Here is a 26,235-nt window from a genome sequence, read left to right as displayed (position 1 = left end):
CGATCAATGCCTCACATCTACCAGGTCACCTCTCACCCTCTGACACTCCAAGGAGAAAAGGCTGAGTTCACTCAACCTATTCTCATAAGGCATGCTCCCAAACCCAGGCAACATCCTCGTAAATCTCCTCTGCACCCTTTCTATGGTTTCCACATCCTTCCTGTAGTGAGGCGACCAGAACTGAGCACAGTACTCCAAGTGGTGAAAGGTCAGCAGGTTAGGCTGCATCTACGGAGGGAAATAAGTGGTTAATATTTCGGGCTGAGAACAGTGACCACTTATTTCTCTGATAAGTTCCTCCTGCATTTTGCCAGCGTGTCAGACTTTTGTCATTAATGGGTCCAATTCCTACGATTCTCTCTCCAACAGCACCTTCACCAGAAGAACTGCAAAGGTTCGAGAAGGCAGCTCACTGCTAGGCCCCCCAGGGTCAGTTAGGAACGGGCCTTATTCACGTCTATATCCCCCACACACACGCAAAAAAAAAAAAAGAAATTGAAAGCAACCCACTTAGTGTGTACCTCTGTCTTGGTCTCCTAATGGATCTGATTCTAACTTGACCGCTCCTAGAAGTCTGGAACTGTGTCAATGAGATGTTGAGAGGTGAACAACGGGGTGGAGGCAGTGCCATGGTTAGCATACCACTATGACAGAGGAGAGGGTGACACCCTGGCACAGTGGTGCCAAGGTAACAACCTCTCCCTCAATGTTCAAAAGACCAAAAGGCTGATGGTGGATTACAGGAGGAACGGAGACAGGCTCGTCCCGATCGACATCGATGGGACTGCAGTTGAGAGGGTGATCATTTTCAGGTTCCTCGGTATACACATCACTGAAGATCTCAGCTGGACTGTACACACCGGCTTTGTGGCAAGATAAAAGCACAACAGCCTCTCTTCCACCTCAGGCACCTGAAGAAGTTTGGCATGAGCCCCAAATCCTCAAGACCTTTTACAGGGGCACCACTGAGAGCATCCTGACTGGCCGTATCACTGCCTGGTACGGGAACTACACCAGCCTCGATCACTGAGCGCTGCAGAGGGTGATACGGACAGCCCAGCACGTCTCTGGATGTGGACTTCCCTCCACTGAGGACAATTACAACAGCAGCTGCGTAAAAGGAGTCAGGAAGAACATCGGGGACACCAGTCACCCCAACTATACACGGTTTCAGCTGTTTCCGTCTGACAAATGGTGCCCCATCATTAAAGTCAGGACCGACTGGCTTCTTTCTACAAGCCATTAGACCTTTAAATTCACATGCCTGTACATCGCAATGGAGCCATAACGCAAAGAGTTGTACTCCCTCACGTTGTGGGATGGGGGATGTGAGATTTAAATAAATTCAAACTCAGATCAATTCAAGTTACTGCACCAGCAACTCCGGTTCAATTCCTGCAGCTGCCGGTGCTGTGTTGGTTTCGGCCTGGTGCAACGGTTTCCTCTCACATCCCAAAGGCACCTGGGCTGGTAGGTTAATTGGTCACATGGGTGTAATTAAGTGGCCTAGGCTTGTCAGGCTGGAAAGCACAGTTAAAATGAAAAGATTTAGCGTCCAACTATTCCCATTCTCCACTGACATTATCAACTTCACGTACACTAGTTTACCTCACCTTTCACCCCAACCTGTGGCAGTCTGGCTACTGAGTGCTTCTGTGCCTCCTCAAGTAGGGTTCCCTTGTGCCCCCCCACTCCCTTACCTGGTGAGCTCCATGGGGCATTTATCGGTTGAGATTCGGCAGTTGCACACCATCTCCCTCAGGCTGTCGACGGGTCGGGCAAGTAGCATGACATTCGGAAGGAAGAAGCTCGGGCTTGTGGATGTCACTCCCACGGTCACCACGGTGATGTCTTTATGTATGCTCAAGACCTCCCCCCTCTTCGTCACCTGTGCGAGACAGAGATCGGTGAATCCTGGTGCTCCACACTTCCATCCATGCAGCTCACAGGCTGGGGCTGGGACTCCGCAGCCACACACACACACACACACAGAATGCCGGAGGAACTCGGCAGGTCGGGCAGCAGCTATGGAGCTATAGCTGGAGCACGCAATCAGGGGCCACGCAAGTCGAGCTACAACGTTCAAAGTGAACTTATCAAAATAAACTTATCGGTATGCCAAGGACGCAGGCTGGGAGATTAGTACACCGTCAGGGTGTGGGATTTCCGTGGCTCTAGGGGCGGGCTGATTCAAGGCTGGTGCCACCGCCTGATGTGTTGTGGGAGTACGCGGAAGCTCGAAAGCAGCGCGCAGGCTCTGTGCCCAGAGACCCGCGTTCTCTGGGCGCAGAGCTCGGAAGAAGCGACGCAACGGACTTTTAACACCATAAATCGGCGAGTTGTTTTGTTATGTCTCCCCGTCTCACTGTGAAACGGGGACCCCTCTTTTTCCCTTATTAGGGAGAGAGAGAGAGCCTGTGGTATGTCGAATACCGGGTGAACGAGTAGCCTTTGGGGTAACTGCAAGTCTGTGTCTTTGCTGATGCTTTGCTGCCCGCTTAACTGCCCATTGGGGGGGGGGGCGCTGATGGTTTTTGCTGGTGGGCGAAGGGGGGGGTTGTTGCTTTGCTGCTGTTTGTGGATGGGAGGGGGAGTTTGGGATTCCAACATTTAACTCTCATTCATTCTTTGGGGAACTCCTCTGTTTTCGTGGGTGTTTGCGAAGAAGAAAAAGAATTTCAGGATGTACATTGTATACATTTCTCCGACATTAAATGTACCTGTTGAAACATATATGCCACCATATACAACCCTGAGATTCGTTTCCTTATGGGCATTCACAGTAAATCCTACAAACATGATCGAACCAATGTTCAAAAGACAACAAACCGCAAACACAAAAGAGGAAAAAAAGAAATACCAATAGAGAGATTAATAAGTCATAAATATCGAGAACATGAGACGAAGAGTCCTCATAATTGAGTCCACAGATTGTGGAAGCAGTTGATTAATTAACTAATTTAGCGATGCAGCACAGAGTCATGTTGCCCCCGACAACCAGATTAACCCTAACCTAATCACAGGACCATTTACAATGCCCAGTGAAGCGACCCAGTATATCTTTGGACTGTAGGAGGAAACTGGAGGACCAGGAGAAATCCCACGCATTCCACGGGGGTGGGGGTGGGGGGACTTACAGAGACTCCTTACGGAACGGCGCTGGAATTGAGCTCCTAGCTCTGGGACGCCCCGAGCTGTAATAGTGTCCCTACCATGGTATCCAGTTCAGTGGTGGGGCAAGTGAAGCTACCCCCACTGGTTCAAGAGGCTGACGGTTGATGGGCAATAACTATTCCTGACTCTAGTGGTGTGGGTCCCGAGGCTCCTGTACCTCCTCCCTGATGACCTTAGGTGGCTGAGCAGGTTAACGAAAATCAGCAATAACTTGATTGTTTCAAACACTAAGCACATATATGAGAAAGGAGTTGATTTCACAAAGAAGAGTGTAAAAAGGTGCCTTTTTGACATCAATAACGCTGGAAGACCACGAGTCTACAGCACAACAACAGGCCATTCGGCCCACAATGTTGTGCTGAACCAGCTGAAAAGCAAATCAAAAACACCCAAACACTAATGTCTCGTATCCACACAATGCCCATATCCCTCCATCTTGCTTATATTCATCTGCCTATCTAATGCATTTGCCTCTACCACCATTCCAGATATCCACCACTCTGAGTAAAAAACCTACCCCTTACATTCCCTTTGACCCGATCCCCTCTCACCTTCAATGTATTAGACATTTCAACCCTGCAAAACAGAGGCTCTCTGTCCACTCTATCTATGCCTCTCATAATCTTGAAAACCCCCATCAGATCTTCCCTCAGCCTCCGTCGCTCCAGAGAAAGCAACCCAAGTTTATCCAGCCTCTCGCGACAGCACATTCTGGTATCCTGGTAAACGTCTTCGGCACCCTCTCCAAAGTCTCAACATCCTTCCTATAGCGGGGTGACCAGAACGTTACTCAATACTCCAGATGTAGGGCCTAACCAGACTTTTATAAAAGTTGCAACATCACCTCCTGACTTTTGACCTCCGTGAAAGCAAGCATTCCAAAAGCCTTCTTAACCACCCTATCGACCTGCGTTGCCACTTTCAAGGAGCTATGAACTTGCACCCCAAGATCCCTCTGCTCAGCAACACTGCTAAGAGTCTTGCCCTGAACAGTGTACCGTCTCCTTGCATTTGCCCACCAAAGGTGCAACACCTCACAGTCATCTGGGTTAAACTCCATCTGCCATCTCTCTGCCCATATCCACAACTGATCCATATCGCACTGTATTCTTTGCCAGTCTTCTACACTATCCACAACACTGCTAATCTTGGTATCACCTATAAACTTACGAACCCAGAGACTCACAGCTGGAAGGCAGCACCCCTTATCAATGACTTGCTGCTGTGATGTGCCCCAACAGAATACAATCTATTGCGTAGCGACTAAGAACTGGTAAGGCTCAAAAGAGACATGCTGAGTTTCTTTAGCAATTAAGCCAAAGTAAATGCAGAACCAGACTACAACTTGGCCCATTGACTGTATCTCTTCATTGACGGCCATTAGTTCAATCAACTTAAAGTTCACTAACTCTTCGCTTCCATATAGACAACTTTCTTTCAGCAGTTTCACAGCCTTCAAAACTCACTATTACTTGCTCGAGATGAACCTGGCTGGGGTTCAATGTGGTGATTTCCCCTCCGTGTTGGGAACTCCAAAGTAAATTTATTATCAAGGTACATATATGTCATATGTTGTCATATACATGGTGACATATATGTACTTCATTAACCAATTTACTACTTTTACAGTAGACAGGAAGAAACACAAAAGGATCAATGAAAAAACCACACACAACAAGATGGCCATAAAATCTCCATGGTAACGTAGTAGTTGGCCACAACGCTTTGCAGTACAGGCAATCTGGATTCAATTCCCGCCGCTACCTGTAAGGAGTTTGTTCTTTCTCCCTGTGACCGCGTGTTTTCTCCAGGTTGCTCCCGTTTCCTCCCACAGTCCAAAGACGGACGTACCGGTTGGACGGTTAATTGGTCGTTGTGAATTGTCCCGTGATCGGGCCAGGATTGGGGGATTGCCGCGCGGTGTAGCTCGAAGGGCCGGTAGGGCCTTTTCCGCACGGTATCTCCGTAAACAAATACACAAATAATCAGTGTTGCAAAAGGCAACAAAATATCCAAATATAACAAAAAAAATCAATGCAATAATAATAAATATGCAAGCAATAAATATTGAGAATTGTGAAAAGTCTTGAAGGAGGGTCCACAGGTAGTGGGAACAGTTCTCATCAAAGCCCGGTATGCCAACTGCTCTGTGCATGATCGCACGAAAGTGAAGAGCTTTGGACACAGCTTAGAACACCACAAGAAACCAGCTACCCCTCTATGGAATCTGTCAATGATTCCTGCTGCCTCAGAAGAGCAGCCAGTGTAATCAAAGACACCACCCACCCCAGAGATTCTCTCTTCACTCCTCTCCCAATGGGCAGAAGAAAATGAAGCCTGAAAGCCTGTTCCACCAGGCCGAAGGACAACTTCTACACCACTATTACCAGAATGGATCTCTTGTACTCTTGGCTCCACAATCTGCCTCACTCTGAACTCGCACTTCACCATTAACATGCCCTGCACATTCTTGGAAGCCGTTACACTTTATTCTGCATTGTTATGGTTTGACCTTATTCTAGCTCAATGCACTGTGTGATCTGTACGAACAGTATGCAAGTCAGCTTTTCATTGTGTCCTGATAAAAGGATAGAAGGAGCAGGTTCGGGTAAGGCTGGTCTTTTTGGACTGTGCAGGAATGGAAAGTGTCAGTGTCACCTCAGCTGCAAATAAAAAGAGTGTAGGCTCAGGTGGAGCGGCCATTGTGGGAATGTGCCGGTGATAGAGTGTGAAGGCTTCGGCTCAACAGGCTTCGGCGTGAACAGGCCGAGGCGCAGTTAAGGAGGGGCAAGCCTTTTTCTTTACTGGGACAGGGCAGCCAGGATGGAATGCTCCTCCTGTTAGATGGGGGAATTCAGGATACCCGATGACTAAATCTGTGGGAAGTGCACCCAACTTCAGCTCCTGGTTGACCGGGCCAAGGAGTTGGAGCTGGAGTCGGACGTACTCAGGATCACTCGGGAGAACGGAGACGTCATAGCTGAGACTCGTGAAGAGCTGCTCGCACCCAGCGGGCAGGCTTTGGACAGTAGATGGGGGACCACCAGGTAATGGAATGGGAATAGGAAGTCAGTGCAGGGTTCCCCCTGTAGCCACTCCCCTCAGGTGGGAATGGCCTATCAGATCACAGCAACCACTGCCAGACTGGGGCTGGCTTTGAACCTCGGCAGGGAAAGGTAAGGTCAGGCCGTGTGGTAGTTATACAGGACTCGATAGTTAGAGGGGCAGAATGGAAATATTGTGGAGGCAAAAGAGACTCCAGGATGATGCATTGTCTCCTGGGTGCTGGAATCCATGATGTATTGGAGCGGCTGTAGGATATTCTCAAGGGAGAAGGAAACAACCAGAAGTCGTTGGCACCAAAGACATAGGCAGAAAAGGGGAAGAGATCCAGTGCAGTGAGTATGGAAAGTTATGATAAAGGCTGAAGAGAAGGACCAACAGGGTTGTAATCTCTGGATTACTCCCGGTATCACGGGCTAGTGCAGGTAGGAATGGGGTGATAGCCCAGATGAATGCAGAGATGATGCAGGGGACAGAATTTCAAGTTCTTGGATCTGGGGAATGGGTGACCTGTATTAAAGGGATGGGTTGCACTTGAACTGGTGGGGGAAACAATATCCTGGCCGGGAGTTTTGCTGATACTACTTGGAAGAGTCTGAATTAGTCTTGCAAGGGGTTGGGAACTGGAGCCCCTGGTCAGCAAGGTAAGGATTGGACCAGCAGGAAAAGAATTGAAGGCAAAATTGATATAACAGGTATGATAGGTCAGAGGGTTTGAAGTGTGTATATTTTAATGCTTGGAGATTATGGGTACAGGTGATGATCTTAACCAAGGAATCATTCACCGGCAGGAATGGGTGAATGGGTGTACCAGGTTTTCAAGGTTTTAGAAGGAGGTTTTTGAAGGTAGAGGAGAAGGTAAATGAGGGGGCAGAGTTGCACTACTAATCAGGGACGGTATTCACTCAGGGAACATACAATGGAGGGGTCAGACACCGAGTCCATTTGGGTGGAACTCAGGAATAGGAAGGGTGCAGTGCTGGGATTGTATTACAGACCCCCCCACCCCCCCCCCACCCCCAGTAGCCACCAGGACACTGAGGAACAGATACGCAATCAGATTAAGGGAAAATGCAAAAAAAAGGGGGGGTTGTAATGGGGGATTTCAACTGGGACCTTCTTAGTTTAGATGGAGCAGAACTTGTTAAGTGTATCCAGGACGATTTCTTAAATCAATATGTGGATGGTCCAAAGAGAGGAGGGGCTGTACTGGACCTGGAGTTGGATAATGAGCCTGGCCAGGAGACTGATCTTTCAGTGGGTGAGCGGTTAGGGGACAGTGACCACAACTCCTCCTCCTTCAGGATAGCTATAACACAAGGATAGGTAAGGTCCTTGTGGGAGAGTTTTAAATTGGAATAGGGCAAGTTATGAGATCATTAGGTAGGAACTAAGAAGCGTTAATTGTTTTTCTGGTAAGTCAACATCAGACATGTGTAGGGCGTTTAAAGATCAATCAAACAGATTGTTCCTGGTATGTTCCTGTTAGAAGGAAGGATGAGGATCGAAAGACAAGAGAACCTTGGATGTCCGGAGAGGTGATGAACTTAGTCAAGAAGATAAAGGAAAAGTATGTAAAGCTTTGGAACAGAGTACGAGGAGAATATGGAAATCAGAAAAGGACTAAAGAAGGGAAATAGGAAAGCCAGGACGGGCCATGAGAAGTCCTTGGCACGTAGAATTAAGGTGAATCCCAAGGCATTCTATACATACATCAAGAACAAAAGAATAACTAGGGAGTGGGTGGGACCACTCAAGGATTAAGAGAGGAACATTTGCTTGGATGCAGAGAATGTAAATAAGGTACTTAATGAGTACTTTGCTTTGGTATTTACCAAGGAAAAGGACATGGAGGACCAGGAGATCAGTGCTGAGTGTATAAATACATTAGGGCATTTAGATGTCATGGAGGAGGAAGTGCTGGGCCTCCCAGTGAACATTAAGCTGGACCTGATGGGATTTTCCTCAGGTTATTGAAGGAGGCAAGAGGCAAAAATCGCTGGGCCCTTGACCAATATCTTCATGTGCTCTCTATCCACAGGAGGAATGGCGAGTGACTAATGTTGTACCTCTGTTTAAGAAGGGAACAAGAGTAAATCCTGGGAACTATAGACCAGTGAGTCTCATGTCAGTTGTAGAGAAATTGCTGAGGAAAATTCTTAGGGCTAGGATATATGAGCATCTGGAAACCCATGGGCTAATTAGGGAGAACCAGCATGGCTTTGCGCGTGGCAAGCAGTGCCTTACCAACTTGATTTGAGTTTTATGACAGGGCGATGACAGAGATTGATGAGAATTGGGGAGTGGATGTTGTCTACATGGACAAGGCGTTGAGTTCAAAAGTCAGGAGGTTATGTTGCAACTTTATAAAACTCTGGTTGGGCCCCATCTGGAGTATTGAGTAACGTTCTGGTCACCCCACTATAGGAAGGATGTTGAGGCTTTGGAGAGGGTGCAGAAGACGTTTACCAAGATGCTGCCTGGTTTAGCAGGCATGTACTATCAAGAGAGACAGGATAAACTTGGGTAGTTTTCTTTGGAGTGCCAGAGGCTGAGAGGAGACCTGATAGCAGTATACAAGATTATGGGCGACATGGAGAAGTCAGGTTGTATCTGTTTCCCAGGTTGGAAATGTCTAATACCAGAGGGCATGTGTTGAAAGTGCGGGGTGGTAGGCTTAAAGAGGCTGTGAGGGGAAAGTTTTTCACTCAAAGAGTGGTGGATGCCTGGAATGCGCTGCCTGGTATGGTGGTAGAGGCAAATACATTACAGACGTTTGGACACGTATGAGGATAGAAGGGCATGGACATGGTAGGTAGGAGGGATTAGTGTTTGGGTGTTATTGATTTGCCTTTTAGCTAGTACAGCACAACACTGTGGGCTGAATGGCCTGACCCTGTGCTGTACTCTTCCAGGTTCTATGTTCTAAATGTGACAATAATAAAGCAATAGGTAACAACGGAATGGGTCAGGCCCCAAGCAGAAACGTGCGTAAAGGGAAGCCTGCTGATTCTGAGGCTAATGTGTGTGTGTGTTTGGGCTGAAAAGCCTATTTCCGTCTAGCTTCCATGTGCCGGTTTCATGGGGGAGAGGAAATGAAAGATGCCACAGCGGATGCTAAATAATTTCTTGTCACCTGTATGAAATCGCTCTCGAAGATGGGGGCGTACTTGAAAGGGCTGTACTCTCCATAGAAGAGGTGCTGCTGGAGGGCCCCAGGAACTGGAGTTTTGGAGCAGATCTTCTTCTTGGCAAGAGGGCTGCACAGCTTTGTCGCTCCTGTGTCCGGGAGGACCATTCTGAAATCTGGCCCAACAGAGACACGAAAATGAGAAAGGCTGGAAAGTGACCCCTTCCAAAGGTCAACATGACATAAAAAGATAACCTAAAATGCAGGAAATACTCGGCAGCTCGGGGAGTATCTGTGGAGTTAGGAACAGAGTTACTGTCTCAGGTCTCGAGCCTTAGATCAAGAACCAAAACATTAGCACTGTCTTGCTCTCTCTCGCGTTATGATCTTGCACATATTGTTTATCTGTACTGCACTTTCTCCCTAGTTTTTACACTCTATTATAATAGACAGTAGGTGCAGGAGTAGGCCATTCGGCCCTTTGAGCCAGCACCGCCATTCAATGTGATCATGGCTGATCATCCACAATCAGTACCCCGTTCCTGCCTTCTCCCCATATCCCTTGACTCCGCTATCTTTAAGAGCTCTATCTAACTCTTTCTTGAAAGCATCTGGAGAATTGGCCTCCACTGCCTTCTGAGGCAGAGCATTCCACAGATCCACAACTCTCTGGGAGAAAAAGTTTTTCCTCAACTCTGTTCTAAATGGCCTATTCTGATCTGTATGAACAGTGTGCAAGACATCCTTCACACTGTATATTGGACTGTTTCCTTGTTATGTGCTAAGTCCCAAGACATAGGAAATTATGATCTTTTCATGACCATGCTTGCTCCTGGAAAATTTTTCTACCAAAGTGGTTTGCCATTGCCTTCTTCTGGGCAGTGCCTTTAGAAGACAGGTGGCCCCAGCAATTATCAATACTCTTCAGAGACTGCCCAACTGCGTCAATGGTCACATAACTAGGACGTGTATTCACCAGCTGCTCATATGGCCGTCCGCCACCTATTCCCATGGTTTCACGTGACCCTGATCGGGGGGCTAAACAGATGCTACACCTTGCCCGAGGGTGACCAGCAGGCTAGCAGAGGGAAGGAGCACCTTAGACTATATTTGGCTTATCTCCACCCTGCCACCTTATTGGTTTATTACTGTTACATGTCTCAGTGCACATGACAATAATAAACCTATTGCAATTCTAATTCCAATACGGAACCAGCCGTTTTAGTCCAGTCAGGTGAAATAACATTTAAAAGACATTTGGAATAAGTATGTGGAGAGGGAAGGGTTGGAAGGATGTGTGTCAAATATGGGCAATTAGTTCTAGATGGGTATAGATCTGGTCTGGACTAGATCAAGGACTAGATCAAAGAGACCAAGGAGATGGTGGTGGACTTTAGGAGACCTAGGACTCACATGGAGCCAGTGATCATTAATGGAGAGTGTGTGGAGCAGGTTAAGACCTACAAGTATCTGGGAGTACAGTTGGACGAGAAGCTAGACTGGACTGCCAACACAGATGCCTTGTGCAGGAAGGCACAGAGTCGACTGTACTTCCTTAGAAGGTTGGCGTCATTCAATGTCTGCAGTGAGATGCTGAAGATGTTCTATAGGTCAGTTGTTGAGAGCGCCCTCTTCTTTGTGGTGGCGTGTTGGGGAGGAAGCATTAAGAAGAAGGACGCCTCACGTCTTAATAAGCTGATAAGGAAGGCGGGCTCTGTCGTGGGCAAAGTACTGGAGAGTTTAACATCGGTAGCTGAGCGAAGGGCGCTGAGTAGGCTACGGTCAATTATGGAAAACCCTGAACATCCTCTACATAGCACCATCCAGAGACAGAGAAGCAGTTTCAGCGACAGGTTACTGTCGATGCAATGCTCCTCAGACAGGATGAAGAGGTCAATACTCCCCAATGCCATTAGGCTTTACAATTCAACTGCCAGGACTTAAGAACTTTTTAAAGCTATTATTAATGCTTTTTGAGCTAGTGATTTAGATGCATATCATATTATTACTGAGTTAAGTATTGTATTGTATGTAATGAGTTTTTGCTACAACAAGTGTACGGGACATTGGAAAAAATGCTGAATTTCCCCATGGGGATGAATAAAGTATCTATCTATCTATCTATCTATCTATCAGTAAGATGTTAGAGTCCATCGTTAAGGATGAGGTTTTAGGAGTACTTGGTAAAATAGATCAAAGTCAGCATGATTTCCTTAAGGGGGAATCTTGCCTGAAAAATCTGCTGGATTTCTTTGAGGAACTAAAAAGCAGGACAGACGAAGGAGAATCAGTGGGTGTTGCTTATTTGGATTTCCAGAAGGCCTTTGACAAGGTGCCGTTAAACAAGAGCCCTTGTATTACAGGAAAGATACCGGCATGGATAGGAGGCTGGCTGACTTGCAGGAGGCAAAGTGTGGGAATAAAGGGTGTCTACTGATTGGCTGCCGGTGAGTTGTGGTGTTCTGCAGGGGTCGGTACTGGGACCGTTTCTTATTATGTTATATCTCAGTGATCGGGCTGATAGAATTGATGGCTTCATGGCCAAGTTTGCAGACGATATGAAGATACGCAGGGGGATAGGTAGGATTGAGGAAGCAGTGAGTCTGAAGGAGGACTGAAACAGATTAGAACGGGCACAGAAGTGCCAGATGGAATACAGCGCAGGGCAGGGAATGAATATGTCATTTCACAGAAGGAGTAAAGGCACAGGCTCTTTTCTGAATGGGGAGTAAATTCAAAACTCAGAGGTGCAAAGAGGCCTGGGAGTCTTTGTAAAGAATTCCCTAAAGGTTGACTTGTAGGGTGAATTGGCGGTAAGGAAGGAAGGCAAATACGACGTTAGCATTCATTTCGAGAGGATTGGAATGTGAAAGTGAAGGGTATCATGCTGAGGCTTTTCAAGGCATTTGCCAGAATGGAGAACTTCGAGCAATTTTGGGCCTTTTATCCAGAAAGGATGCGCTGGTATGGGAGAGGGTCCAGAGAAGGTTCACAAATATAATCCCAGAAAATGAAAGGGTTGACGGATGAGGAATGTTTAATGGCTCTGGGCCTGTACTCGGAGTTTAGAAGATTGAGGGGAGGATCTCAATGAAACCTATCGAATGTTGTAAGTCCTGGATAGAGTAGATACGGAGAGAGTGTTTCCTATAGTGGGGGGAGTCCAGGAGCAGAGAGCACGGTCTCAGAATAGAAGGTCCCTCTAGAACAGAGATGAGGAGGAATTTCTTCAGCCAGAGGGTGGTAAATCCATGGAATTCATTGCCCCAGATGATTGTGGAGCCAAGTCATTGGGTATGTTTAAAGCAGAAGCTGATAGGGCCTTGATTAGTCAGGGCATCAAAGATTATGGGGAAAACTGAGGAGAATGGGATTGAGATGGATAATAAATCAGCTATCATGGAATGGCGGAGCAGACTCGATGGGCTGAATGGCCTAATGATGCCCCTATGACATGATCTTGTGGCGTCTTGGTTGGCATGAACTAGATGGGCTGCAAGGCCTGTTTCTATTTACCAAAGCTGCCTGGTCTGAATCACTGGCCTTGGTGACTAGTGTGACTTTCTGACAGTTTCCAGCCAGCCACATCTGTTCCTGTGGGGTTTAACTCACAAGCGGCATTCTTCCCTCAATTACACTCGTTGGCTTCCTCAGTCTTGGTGGCAACTTCCCCTGGGTATGGAATGAAATGCGGGCAAGGAAGACCCCCCCCCCAACCTTATATACATTTAAAATTGGTGGGTCACCTTAGCCAAATTATATAAAACATGCAAGTAGACCTTTCGGCCCAACACTCCTCTGCCTACCAAGATGTTTACCTGACCTATTTATCTCCATTTGGCCCATATACCTCCAAACCTTTTCTATCCATATACCTACCCAATTATCTTTTTAAGTGTTGTAATTGTAACTACCTCACCCCTTTCCTCCATCAGCTCGTTCCATATACGTGCCACTTTCTGTGTGAAAAAGTTCACCTTTATGTTTTTTTGAATTCCACCCCCCCCCCGACCCCCAATCTTAACTCTGTGCCCTCTAGTTTCTGAGTTCCCTATCTTGGGATATAAAGGACCTTATCTAAGCTCCTCATGACTTTTTACATGCCTGTAGTGTCACCCCTCAACCTCGTAGGCGCCAGGTAAAACAGTCCCCGCCCTCCAGTCCTGATAGCACCCTTGTGAAGCGTTTCTGCGCCCTTTCCAACCTAACGGCATCCTGACTACAGCTGGGCGGCCAGATCTGCGCACGTTACTCCAGGTGTGGTTGTAATCCCAGCCAGCGCCACCAGGGGCACTAGCCTCCCCAGCATCGAGGGCACCTCAAGAAGATGGAATTCATCATGAAGGACCCTCACCATCCAGGTCATGCTTCTCGTTACTACCTTTAGGGAGGAAGCACAGGAGCCTGAAGACTCACACTCAGCACTTTAGCAATGGCTTCTTTCCCACTGTCATCAGACTTCTGAATGGACAATGAACCCATAAACACTACCTTACTATTTTTGTTTCTTTTCGCACTACTTTTTTTCCACGTGTGTGTGTGTGTGTGGTGGAGATACTTCTCTACCACAGGAGATGCGAGGTGCTCCTTCCCTCTGCTGGCCTGCAGTCACCCTTGGGCAAGGTGTAGCACCTGCTTAGGCCCCACTCAAGGTCATGTGAAGCCATGGGAACAGGTGTAGGATGGTTGTCTAATCCTGGTGATGTGACCACTGACGTCAGGCAGACGGTCTCTGAAGAGTATTGATACTGGCTGGGGGGAGGGGGGGGTCACCCGTCTTGTAAAGACACTGCCTAGAAGGTGGCAATGGCAAACCACTTCCGTAGAAAACACAAAGTACTCTGCAGATGCTGTGGTCCAATCAATACGTACAAGCAAGCTGGATGAACTCAGCAGGTCGGGCAGCGTCCGTGGAAACGAGCAGTCAACGTTTCCGGCCGAGACCCTTCATCAGGACTGAAGAAGGAGGGGGCAGGGGCTCTATAAAGAAGGTGGGGGGAGGGGGGAAGGTGCCAGGTGAAAAACCAATCAGAGGAAAGATCAAGGGGTGGGGGAGGGGAAGCAGGGAGGGGATAGGCCGGAGAAGTGAAGGAGGAATGTAAGGGGAAAGCACTATGGGTAGTAGAAGGCGGCAGAGTCATGAGAGAGGTGATAGGCAGCTGGAAGAGGAGGCAGAGTGAAAGTGTGATAGGGAAAGGGAGAGGGAGAGAATTACCGGAAGTTGGAGAATTCGATGTTCCTATCAAGGGGCTGGAGACTACCCAGACAGTCTATGAGGTGTTGCTCCTCCAACCTGAGTTTGGCCTCATTATGGCAGTAGAGGAGGCCATGTATGGACATATCTAGATGGGAATGAGAGGCAGAGTTGAAATGGGTGGCAACCGGGAGGTCCTGTCTGTTGTGATGGACGGAGTGGAGGTGCTCGACGAAGCGGTCCCCCAATCTGCGTCGTGTCTCGCCGATGTAGAGGAGGCTGCACCGGGAGCACCGGATGCAATAGATTACCCCAACAGACTCACAAGTGAAGTGTTGCCTCACCTGGAAGGACTGTTTGGGGCCCTGAATGGTGGTAAGAGAGGAGGTGTAGGGACACTTCTGTAGAAACATTTCTCTGGAACAATCATGGTCATGATCACCTACGCCACACGACACGGCAGATAATGACGATGATTTTGATGATGTACGTACATCTTATTGTCTAGCATATTTTACGTATTGAACTGTGCTCCAGCTGCAAAACAACTAATTTAATGACATATCTCAATGATAACAAACCTGATTCTGATTCAGCGAGTGTGGGAGAGGGGCTGGTTGAGAAAGGCTACCGTGAGTAGATGGGAGTGCGGACGAGCCTACAGTTTCATCGGTAGTTTACACCAACTGCCCCACTATCCAAGGAAAGCACTAACAGAGAAATTTCTGAACTCAAGAGAATCTGCAGATGCTGGAAATCCAGCGCAACACAAAACGCCAGAGGAACTCAGCTGGTCAGGCAGCATCTATGGAAATGAATAAACAGTCGACGTTTCGGGCTGAAACCCTTCTTGAGGACTGGAAAGGAAGGGGGAAGAAGCCAGAATAAGGTGGGGGTGGGAGGCGAAGGAGGACAGCTGGCAGGTGATACAGCCCCCCATACCTTTTCCATCCATGTACCTACACAAATTTTTCTTAAGTGGTTAAATCGACCCCGCATCCACCACTTGTGATCCACACTCTCACAACTCTGAGTGAAGTTGTCCCCCTCTTGTTCCCCTTTAACATTTCATTTTTCACCCTTAACCCATTACCTCTAGTTGTAGTGTCACACAAATTAAAACCTATCTATACCCATAATTTTCCATACCTCTATCAAATCTCCCCTCATTCTTCTACATTTTAGGGAATAAAGTCCTAACCTATTCAACCTTTCACTATAACTCAGGTCCTCAAATCCCAGCAACATCTTTGTAAATTTCCTCTGCACTCTTTCAATCTTATTGACATCTTTCCTGTAGGTAGGCGACACAATACTCGAAATTAGGCCTCAAGACGTCTTATGTAATTTCAACATAACATCCCAACTCCTGTACTCTGCACATTCACTTATGTAGAGCAACGTGCCAGGAGTTCTCTTTTCACCTCCATCTACCTGTGATGCTACTTTCAAGGGATTATGGACCTATACTTCCAGATCGCTCTGTTCCGTGGCACTCCTCAGTGCCCTATGGTCACTGTGTAAGCCCTACCCTGGTTGGTCTTCCCAAAGTGCAACACATCACACTTGGCTTCATTAAATTCCATCTCCCATTTTTCCAGCTGGTCCAGATACTGCTGCAAGCTTTAACAACCTTCTGTTGTCCACTACACTCCCTTTCTTGGTGTCATCTGCAGATCAAGTCCACCAAATGATCATCCAGATCACTGATATAGATGACAAACAGCAAAGGACCCAGCACCGATCCCTGCGGCACATCATTACTCGCAGACCCCCAGTCAGAGATTCGACTATCGATTACCACTCTCTGATTTCTCCCACGAAGCCAATGTCTAATCCAATTTATAATCTCATCCTGAATGCCAAGCAACTGAACCTGCTAGACCAGCCTCCCATGTGGGACCTTGTTAACCACCTTACTAAAGACCATGTCGAGAACATCCACTGCCTTGCCTTCATAAACTTTCTCGGTAACTTCCTGGAAAACTTCTATAAGGTTGGTTAGACACAACCTACCACACAAAGAGCCATGCAACTATCCCTAATTAGTCCCTATTTATCCAAATAATTATATATCCAGTCCCTTAGAATACCTTCCAATAACTTTCCCACTACTGATGTCAGGTTCACCAGCCTTTAATTTCCTGGTTTATTCTTAGAGCTTTTCTTAAACAGCGGAACATTAGCTATCTTCCAATCCTCTGACACCTCACTCGTGGCTGAGGATGTGGAGAACAAGAAGGGGGAATTGATATTGGGTACAAATAAGGAAATGGTCGAGGCTTTGAATGACTATTTTGAGTTGGTCTTCATGGTGGAGGACACATCTAACATGCCAAAGAGAGATGCTACAGTAGGTGAGGACCTCGATATAATAGCTATCACTAAAGAAATATTGCTGAGCACACTCGTGGACCTAAAGGTAGACAAGCCCCCTGGTCCTGACGGAATACATCCCAGGGTACGGAAAGAAACGGCAGCAGTTATAGTTGAGGCTTTGGTGATTATTTACCAAAGTTGTCTGGACTCTGGGCAGGTCACGACAGATTGGAAGAAGATAAATATCTTGCCACTGTTCAAAAAAAAGGCAGGTAACTATAGGCCAGGTAGTTTAACATCTGTTGTTGGGACACTGCTTGAAGCTATCATTAAAGAAGAAATAGTGAGGCATCTGGAAAGAAATGGATCCATCAGGCAGACACAGCATGGATTCAGCAAAAGCAGGTCCTGTTTGACAAACTTACTGGAGTTCTTTGATGATATAACAAGCGCAGTGGATAGAGGGGAACAGATGGATGTTACTGGAGTTCCAGAAGGCGTTCGATAAGGTGCCACATAAGAGACTTATCCATAAGATAAGGACGCATAGAGTTGGGGGTGATGCATTAGCATGGATAGAGAATTGGTTAACTAATGGAAAGCAGAGAGTTGGGATACATGGGTGTTACTCTGGTTGGCAATCAGTGGTGAGCGGTGTGCCACAGGGGTTGGCGCTGGGTCTGCAACTGTTCACAATATACATTAACGATCTAAGGAGAGGACCGAGCATAGTGTATCTAAATTTGCTGATGATACTAAACTGAATGGAGAAGCAAATAGTGCAGAAGAGACGGGAGAGTCTGCGGAGAGATATAGATAGGTTAAGTGAGTGGGCAAGGGTCTGGCAGATGGAGTACAATGTTGGTAAATGTGAGGTGTTGGAAGGAAAAAATGGAAGGTCAGGTTATTATTTAAATGGTAAACCATTGCAGCATGTTGCTGTGCAGAGGGACTTGGGAGTGCCTGTGCGTGAATCACAAAAGGTCAGTTTGCAGGCGCGGCAGGCTATCAAGAAGGCAAATGGAATGTCGGTCTTCATCGCTGGAGGGATCGAATTTAAGAGCAAGGAAATTATGCTGCAACTGTACAGGGTACTGGTGAGGCCACACCTGGAGCATGCAGTTCTGGTCTCCTTACTTGAGGAATGGTATACTGGCTTTGGAGGCAGTGCAGAGGAGGTTCACCAAGTTGATTCCAGAGATGAGGGGGTTAGACTCTGGGGAGAGATTGAGTTGCCTGGGACAGCACTCGCTGGAATTCAGAAGGATGAGAGGAGATCTTATAGAAATATATAAAATTATGAAAGCGCTAGATAAGATAGAGGCAGAAAAACTGTTTCCACTGGTAGGTGAGACTAGAACTAGGGGATATAGACTCAAGAATCAGGGGAGTAAATTTAGGATGGAGATGAGGAGGAACTGCTTTTCCCCGAGAGTGGTGAATCTGTGGGATTCTCTGCCCAATGAAACGGTGGAGGTTACCTCAGTGAATATATTAAGACGAGGTTGGATAGATTTTTGCATAGGAGGGGAATTAAGGTTTATGGGGAAAAGGCAGGTAGGTGGAGCTGAGTCCGTGGTCAGATCAGCATTGGTAAAGCAGGCTCGACTGGCCAAATGGCCGACTCCTGCTCCTATTTCTTATGTTCTCATGTAAATATATCTGCTAGGGGCCTCGGCAATTTCTGAACTAGCCTCCAACAGGGTGCGAGGGAACTCCTTGTCAGGCTCCGGGGATTTATCCACCCTGAATTGCCTTAAGGCAGCAAGCACCTCCTCCTCTGTAATCTGTACAGGGTCCGTGACCTCACTGCTGCCTTGCCTCACATCTGCAGGCTGTATCTGTCTCCCGGCTAAACGCCAAAAATTAACCCCCCTCTCCCACCTCTTTCAGCTCCACGCGTAGATTACCACCCTGACCTTTCAGAGGGCTAATTTTGTCCCTTTTGCTCTCTCTTTGATTTTATATATCTGTAGAAGCCCTTGAGATTCTCCTTCACCTTTATCTGCTAGAGCAAGGTCATGCCTTCTTTTAGCCCTCCTGATTTCCTTGCTCACATTTCCCATACTCCTCGAGCATCTGTGGACCAGTTAGTGGAGAAGTTGTGGAGACAGGACGTTCTTTGGACCCCAGACTAAGTCAGGAAACAAAAGGTTGAGCACAGTGCGACTGATGTTCTGAGCTGCAAGAAGTGTCGTAGGAAAGGCAGATGAGCTCGGGACATGGAATAATGCTTGGAATTATGATATTGTAGTCATTGGTGAGGCTTGTTTGCAGGAAGGGCAGACTGATAGCTCAATATCCTGGAGTTCTGCTGTTTTAAATGTGACAGAGCGTGAGGGTTTAAAAGAGAGGTGGCATTATCACTCAGAGAAAATGTCAGGGCAGTACTTAGTCAGGACAGACTGGAGATCCTGTCTAGGTGTTATGGGTGGAACTGAGTAATAAGAAAGGTATGACCATGGGCTAAATGACAGACCATCCGACAATCCAAAGGATTGAGAGGAACAAATTTGCAGAGATCTCATTGACTGCTGCAAGAAACCTGAAGTTTTTATAGTAGGCGATTTTAACTTTCCACATATTGACTGGGATTCCCATACTGTAAAATGACAAGATGGGATGCAATTTGTCAAATGTGTTCAGGAAAGTTTCCCTAATCAGTACATACAAGTCCAAATGAGAGAATGTGTGATTCTTGAAGGGAAATAGACAGGACAGGTGACGGAAGTTTGTATGGGGAACACTTCGCATCCGGTGATCACAAAGCCATTAGTTTCAAAGTAAATATGCAAAAAGATGGGTCTGGTCTGGTCTGCGGGTTGACATTCTAAATTGGAGAAAGGCCAAGTTTGATGGTATCGGAAGGGATCTTGCAAGTGTGGATTGGGACAGGCTGTTTTCTGGCAAAAGTGTTCTTGGTAAGTGGGAGGCCTTCAAAGGTGAAATTTTGAGAGTACAAAGCTCATATGTGGCTGTAATAATAAAAGGTAAAGATAAGTGGTGTAGAGAACCTTGGTTTTCACGAGATTTTGAAGGTCAAGAAAGAAAGAGGTGCACAGCAGGTATAGACAGGTAGAAACAAATGAGGTGCTTATGGTGTATAAGAAATGCAAGAGAATGCTTAAGGAAATCAGGAGGGCAGAAAGATGGCATGAGGTTGCCCTAGTAGACAAGGTGAAGGGGAATCCTATGGGATCTTGCAGTTATGTTAAGAGGAAAAGGATTGCAAGGGACAATAGACAATAGGTGCAGAAGTAGACCATTCGGCCCTTCGAGCCTGCACCGCCATTTTGAGATCATGGCTGATCAATTACTATCAGTACCCAGTTCCTGCCTTGTCCCCATATCCCTTGATTCCCCTATCCATAAGATAGCTATCTAGCTCCTTCTTGAAAGCATCCAGAGAATTGGCCTCCACTACCTTCCGAGGCAGTGCATTCCAGACCCCCACAACTCTCTGGGAGAAGAAGTTTTTCCTTAACTCTGTCCTAAATGACCTACCCCTTATTCTCAAACCATGCCCTCTCAACATTGGTCCTCTAGAAGATCAGAACAGTAATCCATGTGTGGAGCCAGAAGAGATGGGGGAGATCTTAACTGGATTTTGTGCATCCGTATTTACGCAGAGGATGAACACAGAGTTTACAGAAGTGAGGCAAAGTGTTATCAACGTCATGGATCCTGTAGTGATAACAGAGGAGGAGGTGTTTGCTGCCCTGAGGCAAATTAGGGTGGCTAAATCCCCAGGGCCTGACAAGGTTCCACTGAACCCTGTGGGAGGCAAGTGCAAAAGGTTGCTGGGGAACCTGCACAGATATTTAAATCTTTAACACCAGATGAGGTACCAGAGGATTGGAAGATAGCAAATGTTGTCCCACTGTTTAAGAATGGCTTTCAAAACAAACCAGGCAATTATAGGCCAGTGAGACTGACATCAGTAGTGAGAAAGTCATTGAAGGGTATTTGAAGGGACCTGATATACAAATACTCGAATAGACATAGTGATAATAATCCTGATTCTAACCTTCCGAAACCAGTTGGGTCCCACCATCCGCTACCCGTGCTGCCACACCCACCCGCTTCTCTCTCTAGGCCTTGCTGTCAAACCCTGCCAGTAAATCCCAAACCCAGCTGCTCACTCCACTGCTTGTTGCTTTGTGTGTGGAGGGAGGGAGGGAGGAAGGGAAGTTCAGTGGGTTCCACAGCAGAATAACCCACTGAGGTGACTGATGCCATGTTATTATAGGACGGGACCACCACACAGATCCAGAACCAGCCAACGTGGAGGCACGTACTTACCTAGGAGGCCACATCTGTTGATTCTACAAAGTTGCCACACAAGTTGATAGGGTGTCTAAGAAGGCCCATGGTGTGTTGACCTCCATTAGCTGGGGGTTGGGTTCAAGACCATGAGGTAATGTTAGAGTTTTCTAAAACCCTGGTTAGACCACACTTGGAGTATTGTGTTCAGCTCTGGTCATCTCATTATAGGAAGGATGTGGAAGCCTTAGAGAGGGTGCCGAGGAGATTTACCAGGATGCTGCCTGGATTAGAGAGGGTGCCGAGGAGATTTACCAGGATGCTGCCTGAATTAGAGAGGGTGCCGAGGAGATTTACCAGGATGCTGCCTGGATTAGAGAGGGTGCAGAGGAGATTTACCAGGATGCTGCCTGAATTAGAGAGGGTGCAGAGATTTACCAGGATGCTGCCTGAATTAGAGAGGGTGCCGAGGAGATTTACCAGGATGCTGCCTGGATTAGAGAGGGTGCAGAGGAGATTCACCAGGATGCTGCCTGGATTAGAGAGGGTGCAGAGGAGATTTACCAGGATGCTGCCTGAATTAGAGAGGGTGCCGAGGAGATTCACCAGGATGCTGCCTGAATTAGAGAGGGTGCAGAGGAGATTTACCAGGATGCTGCCTGGATTAGAGAGGGTGCAGAGGAGATTTACCAGGATGCTGCCTGGATTAGAGAGGGTGCCGAGGAGATTTACCAGGATGCTGCCTGAATTAGAGAGGGTGCAGAGGAGATTTACCAGGATGCTGCCTGAATTAGAGAGAATGGCTTATGAGGATAGGTTGAGCGAGCTGGGGCTTCCCTTTTTGGAGCAAAAGAGGGTTGACAGAAGTGTACAAGATGCATAGAGATGTTTCAGTAGAGTCATCACCACAGAAACAGGTCCTTCTGCCCATCTAGTTCATGCCCAACTGTTATTCTGCCTGATCCCGTGGACCTACACCTGGACCACAACCCTCACATCCATGTACTTATCTGAACTTTTCTTTAGTGTTGGAGTAATGACAGTTGAATGGCAGTAACTGTTTCGGGACGTGGTGGTGTGGGAGCAAGGCTGTAGCTCCTGGCCGATAGATAGTAGCGAGAAGAGAGCATGGCCTGGGTGATGTGGGTCTTTGATGATGGATGCCGCTTTCCTGTGGCAAGTTTGCTTAACAGTGGGGAGGGCTTTTCCCTCCATGGTCTGGGCTGTATCCACTGTTATGTAATTCATATTTCAGTAATATTTGAGTAACCTGGTGTATATATTTGTTGAATAGATATTCTTGTTCGTTTAAGTTATTAACTACGGGTTATAGTCAGAGTTCATTAAATACGTCCATCATCACGCCACCACGTGAACGTGCGCGCCTCGCTGAAAGAACGAACTCGTCCCGTATTCTCAGACTCGCGTGTATTTCTTAGAATTAATGTTTTGAAGTTACAAAACATTAAATTAATTCAAAGACAGACACGTGATGTTACAAGACATAACATCCACCACTAATCCCAATGACAAACTTGGTAATTACCACTCACAACCCGTCTACAAGAGGTTACCGCACACTTGGGGCAAGTACTTACGCCCTTAATGGAACCGCATATGCAGTGTCAGGGAGAGCCGGTAGCCGCCTTGCCCGTGCCTCTAACAGCTCCGTAGCGGACCATCAACAGCGGTACAGGGAAGGGGAAAAATCATCGATTATTATTAATCTCCGAAAAGTCCAAAGTTTGCCGGGAATCCCCAAAGCCTGCCGTCATCGGGTTGTGGACGTCACAGGGGCGCCCCTTCACTCTGTAACATTGATCCCGTTGAAGGTTAAGAACTTTATATCTCCTCCCGAAGGAGGCAACTCCCTTGCAAAGTTCTTCTCTCCGTGTCCCTCTCCTCAAAGCCGGAGCCCAACGCAGCCGTCTCCCATAATTTCAGCGCCTGTCTCCCTGTCATTATTATGTCATTGTACTAATCATTCACAAACGTCTGATATAGATCAACATTTTAACTTGCTCCCCCAAATCCCTTTCGCGCTCACCTGTTTCGTTAATTTGCCACGGGTCTACGTGTCTGCATGTGCGCTCCAGGAACAGTTATCTCTTAAAAAAGAAACAGTTTTTATATTTTCCGACATCTGGCACAGGATGGTTCAAGAAATCACTGTCGCAGAATTAATAACATGCAAATTAGAAAACGATGATGTCACCATGAACTGTCACAAAGTAATATCAGGGGCTTTGGCTAAACTTTCTCCCCCTGCAACGCCCACCTCCGCCATCTAGTGGTTGTTTAAGGCACCACACGCATTTTCACAATAAGGCAGAGATGTAACACTGAACCTGTACAGGGTATTGACTAGACTGCTCTTGGGTATTGACCCATTTTCGGTCGCATATCTGAGAAGGGATGTGCTGTCATTGGAGAGAGTGCAGAGGAGGTTCGTGAGGATGATTCTGAGACCGTGAGGAGTGTTTTAATGGCTCTGGGCCTGCACTTGCTGGAGTTTAGAAGAATGAAGAGGGACCTTATTGAAACCTATTGAATATTGAAAGACCGAGATTGGATGTGAAGCAGAAGTTTCCATTAATGGGTGAGTCTAGGAGCAGAAGGCACATCCTCAGAATAGAGAGACTCCCTTTAGGATAGAGATGAGGAATTTCTTTAGTCAAAGGATATTGATTCTGTGAAATTCATCACCAGATATGGTTGTGGAGGCCAAGAACTTGGGTATACCGGTGTGTGTCCCCCCCCCTTTACAAGGGTAGAGCGTTCCTATGAAACCTTTCTTAAGCCGAAAGAGTGTAAAGCGAAGAACCATTAATTTATATGGGAAAATTTTTCATAAAAGCGAAAATCCTCTTTGTAATGCGAAAACAGGTTACTAATGTAGGTATTTTGCAAAAGCGAAGTGGCGTAAAGCGGGGAACACCTGTATTTAAATTGCAGTTCATAGGTTCTTGATTAATAAGGTGTCAAAGGTTATGGGGAGAAGGTAGGAGAATGGAGTTGAGAGAGATAACAAATCAACCATGATGGAATGGTAGAGCAGAATCGATGGGCTGAATGGCCTAATTCTGCTTCCATGTTTTATGGTCTTAATTTAGTATTACAGATATAAAAGACCGCAGATGCTGGAATCTGGAGCAACGCACGATCTACTGGAGGAACTCGGGCTGAGCAGCATCTGTGGGGAGGGAGAGCAATCATTGAGGCTCCAGTTTGAACCCTGTGTCTGCATTTTCACCCTCTGTTTGAGTGTCTGTCAATCTATGGGTCTGCTGGAGGTGTGTGTGTGTGTGTGTGTGTGTGTGTGTGTGTGTGTGTGTGTGTGTGTGTGTGTGTGTGTGTGTGTGTGTGTGTGTGTGTGTGTGTGTGTGTGTGTGTGTGTGTGTGTGTGTGTGTGTGTGTGTGCGCACGCGCACAGGTTGTTTTGTTTTGTTGCTTGTTGTTCTGCCGAGCACGGTGGGCACGTTACAGTACATTGCTGCTGGAATGCGTGGCGTCGTTGGGTTCCGTTGCTTGTTAACACTCTTATCTTTCAATGGGCATGTGATGAATAAACGAATCTTGAGTCTGAAGTCTGTTCAAGGCAGGGCGACTTCGAAAAGGCTCATCTTCAATCCAGATGCAGGACTTCGACAATTCCCTTCCGACCCCTCCCAGGGATGCTGCTCGGCCTGCTGAGTGCCTTCACTGCAGGGGCAGAGAGAGTCGCTGAGCAAACTGTCCTAATCATCCGGCAGAATGCCTCATTGCCGGGCAAGCACCAAGACCTCACTTAGCTGGCAGTGAGAGAAGTCCCCACAGCCAGATCCTTCCCCTACAGGTGACACACCTTGTCCAAAGCACACCCGCTCGCAGGATGGCTGAGGTGCTGGCGTGTTCTCCTGCTGGTACTCGGTTTCATTATCTCTGGTAATTAGAGTGGTGCCACCACAAACTTTTTCACTTTTAGCTGATGGATCTCTGGAGAAAACAGGAGAGCAGAGAGAACAGTGCTGAGTGAACAGGGTGTGGAGATATTCTTGCTTCGTCTTACTTGCTGCCTCCTGCCAGAGAGCAAGTTTGTGATCCACCTGCAGATGCACCTTGGAAAGTTAAGCCAAGGATTACTCCTCACTAAATCAAGTCAAGCTGGGGTCAAATAATTAACACGAGAGTCCGCCGATGTCGCAAATCCAGAGTTAGACATACAAAATGCTGGAGGAACTCAACAGGTCGGGCAGCATCATTGGAGACGAATAAACAGTCAACGTTTCAGGCTGAGACCCTTCATGAGGACTGGAAAGGAAGGGGACAGAAGGCAGAATAAGAGGGACGGAGAGGAGGAGGGCTACAAGGTGGCAAGTGATAGGTGAGACCAAATGAGGGAGAACATTGGTGGGAAGGGGAGGTGGGGTTTGACGTGAGAGCTGGGACATTATTTGTGGAGGAGTTAAAGGGCTGAAGAAAAAGGAATCTAATAGGATTCCCCTCTGGATACAAATAATTTTATTACACTTTTTTGAATCAGAGACGGCTTTGACAATGTTGATAAAGTAGATTGTCTAGTTACTTGTCGCTTATACTCGTGGACGTTCTGTGAAAGCAAATCGGCCTCTGCACTTAGAGCATGCTGTGGGGGTGACCCACAGTACGCTGTCACCAGATACTGTTTCAGCATCTGCAGGTTTGCTGAGCAAGGCACTATATAAATGCAGAGTTTTCACTCCAGTCATTGAAGAGAATCAATGAAAATTACAATTGACAGGAGACCATTTGACCTGCTGTGTCCATGCTGGCCGCACATGGAATCACACTTCCCAACTGTTTTTAGCTCTGTAAGACACAGTTCTTCAAGCTATTCTCTGAAATTAGACTTCCACCACCATTTATTGAATGAAATATTATTTTCTTTTAACTTTTATTTTTTATTTCGAGCTACAGCACGGTAACGAGAGCCCCCAATGCCCGATTACACTCATATAACTAACCTACAAACTTGTACGTCTTCGGAATGTGACAGTAGCCGGAAGAAACTCATGTGGTCATGGGGAGAACGTACAAACGTCTTACCAACTACGGTGGGACTCGAACCTGGGTC

At 47.0% G+C, this 26,235-nt stretch overlaps 1 protein-coding gene across 1 annotated transcript in view; it reads right to left on the bottom strand.

Moving 5' to 3' along the window:
- LOC140719452 (uncharacterized) overlaps positions 1-22,774 on the bottom strand; it is a 49,654-nt gene extending 26,880 nt beyond the window's left edge. The window contains exons 1-3 of the mRNA XM_073034129.1: positions 22,742-22,774; positions 9,374-9,543; positions 1,701-1,888 (exon numbers count right to left, since the gene is read on the bottom strand). Of these exons, the coding sequence (XP_072890230.1) occupies positions 1,701-1,888; positions 9,374-9,535 (350 nt within the window). The 5' untranslated portion in view covers positions 9,536-9,543; positions 22,742-22,774. The remainder of the gene's footprint in view (positions 1-1,700; positions 1,889-9,373; positions 9,544-22,741) is intronic.
- Between the last annotated feature and the right edge of the window lie 3,461 nt (positions 22,775-26,235).

This window comes from Hemitrygon akajei, chromosome 31, assembly GCF_048418815.1.
Source record: "Hemitrygon akajei chromosome 31, sHemAka1.3, whole genome shotgun sequence".
Lineage (NCBI taxonomy): Eukaryota > Metazoa > Chordata > Chondrichthyes > Myliobatiformes > Dasyatidae > Hemitrygon > Hemitrygon akajei.
The sequence above is the reverse complement of the archived record's forward strand: the minus strand, read 5'-3'. Positions and strand labels throughout refer to the sequence as shown.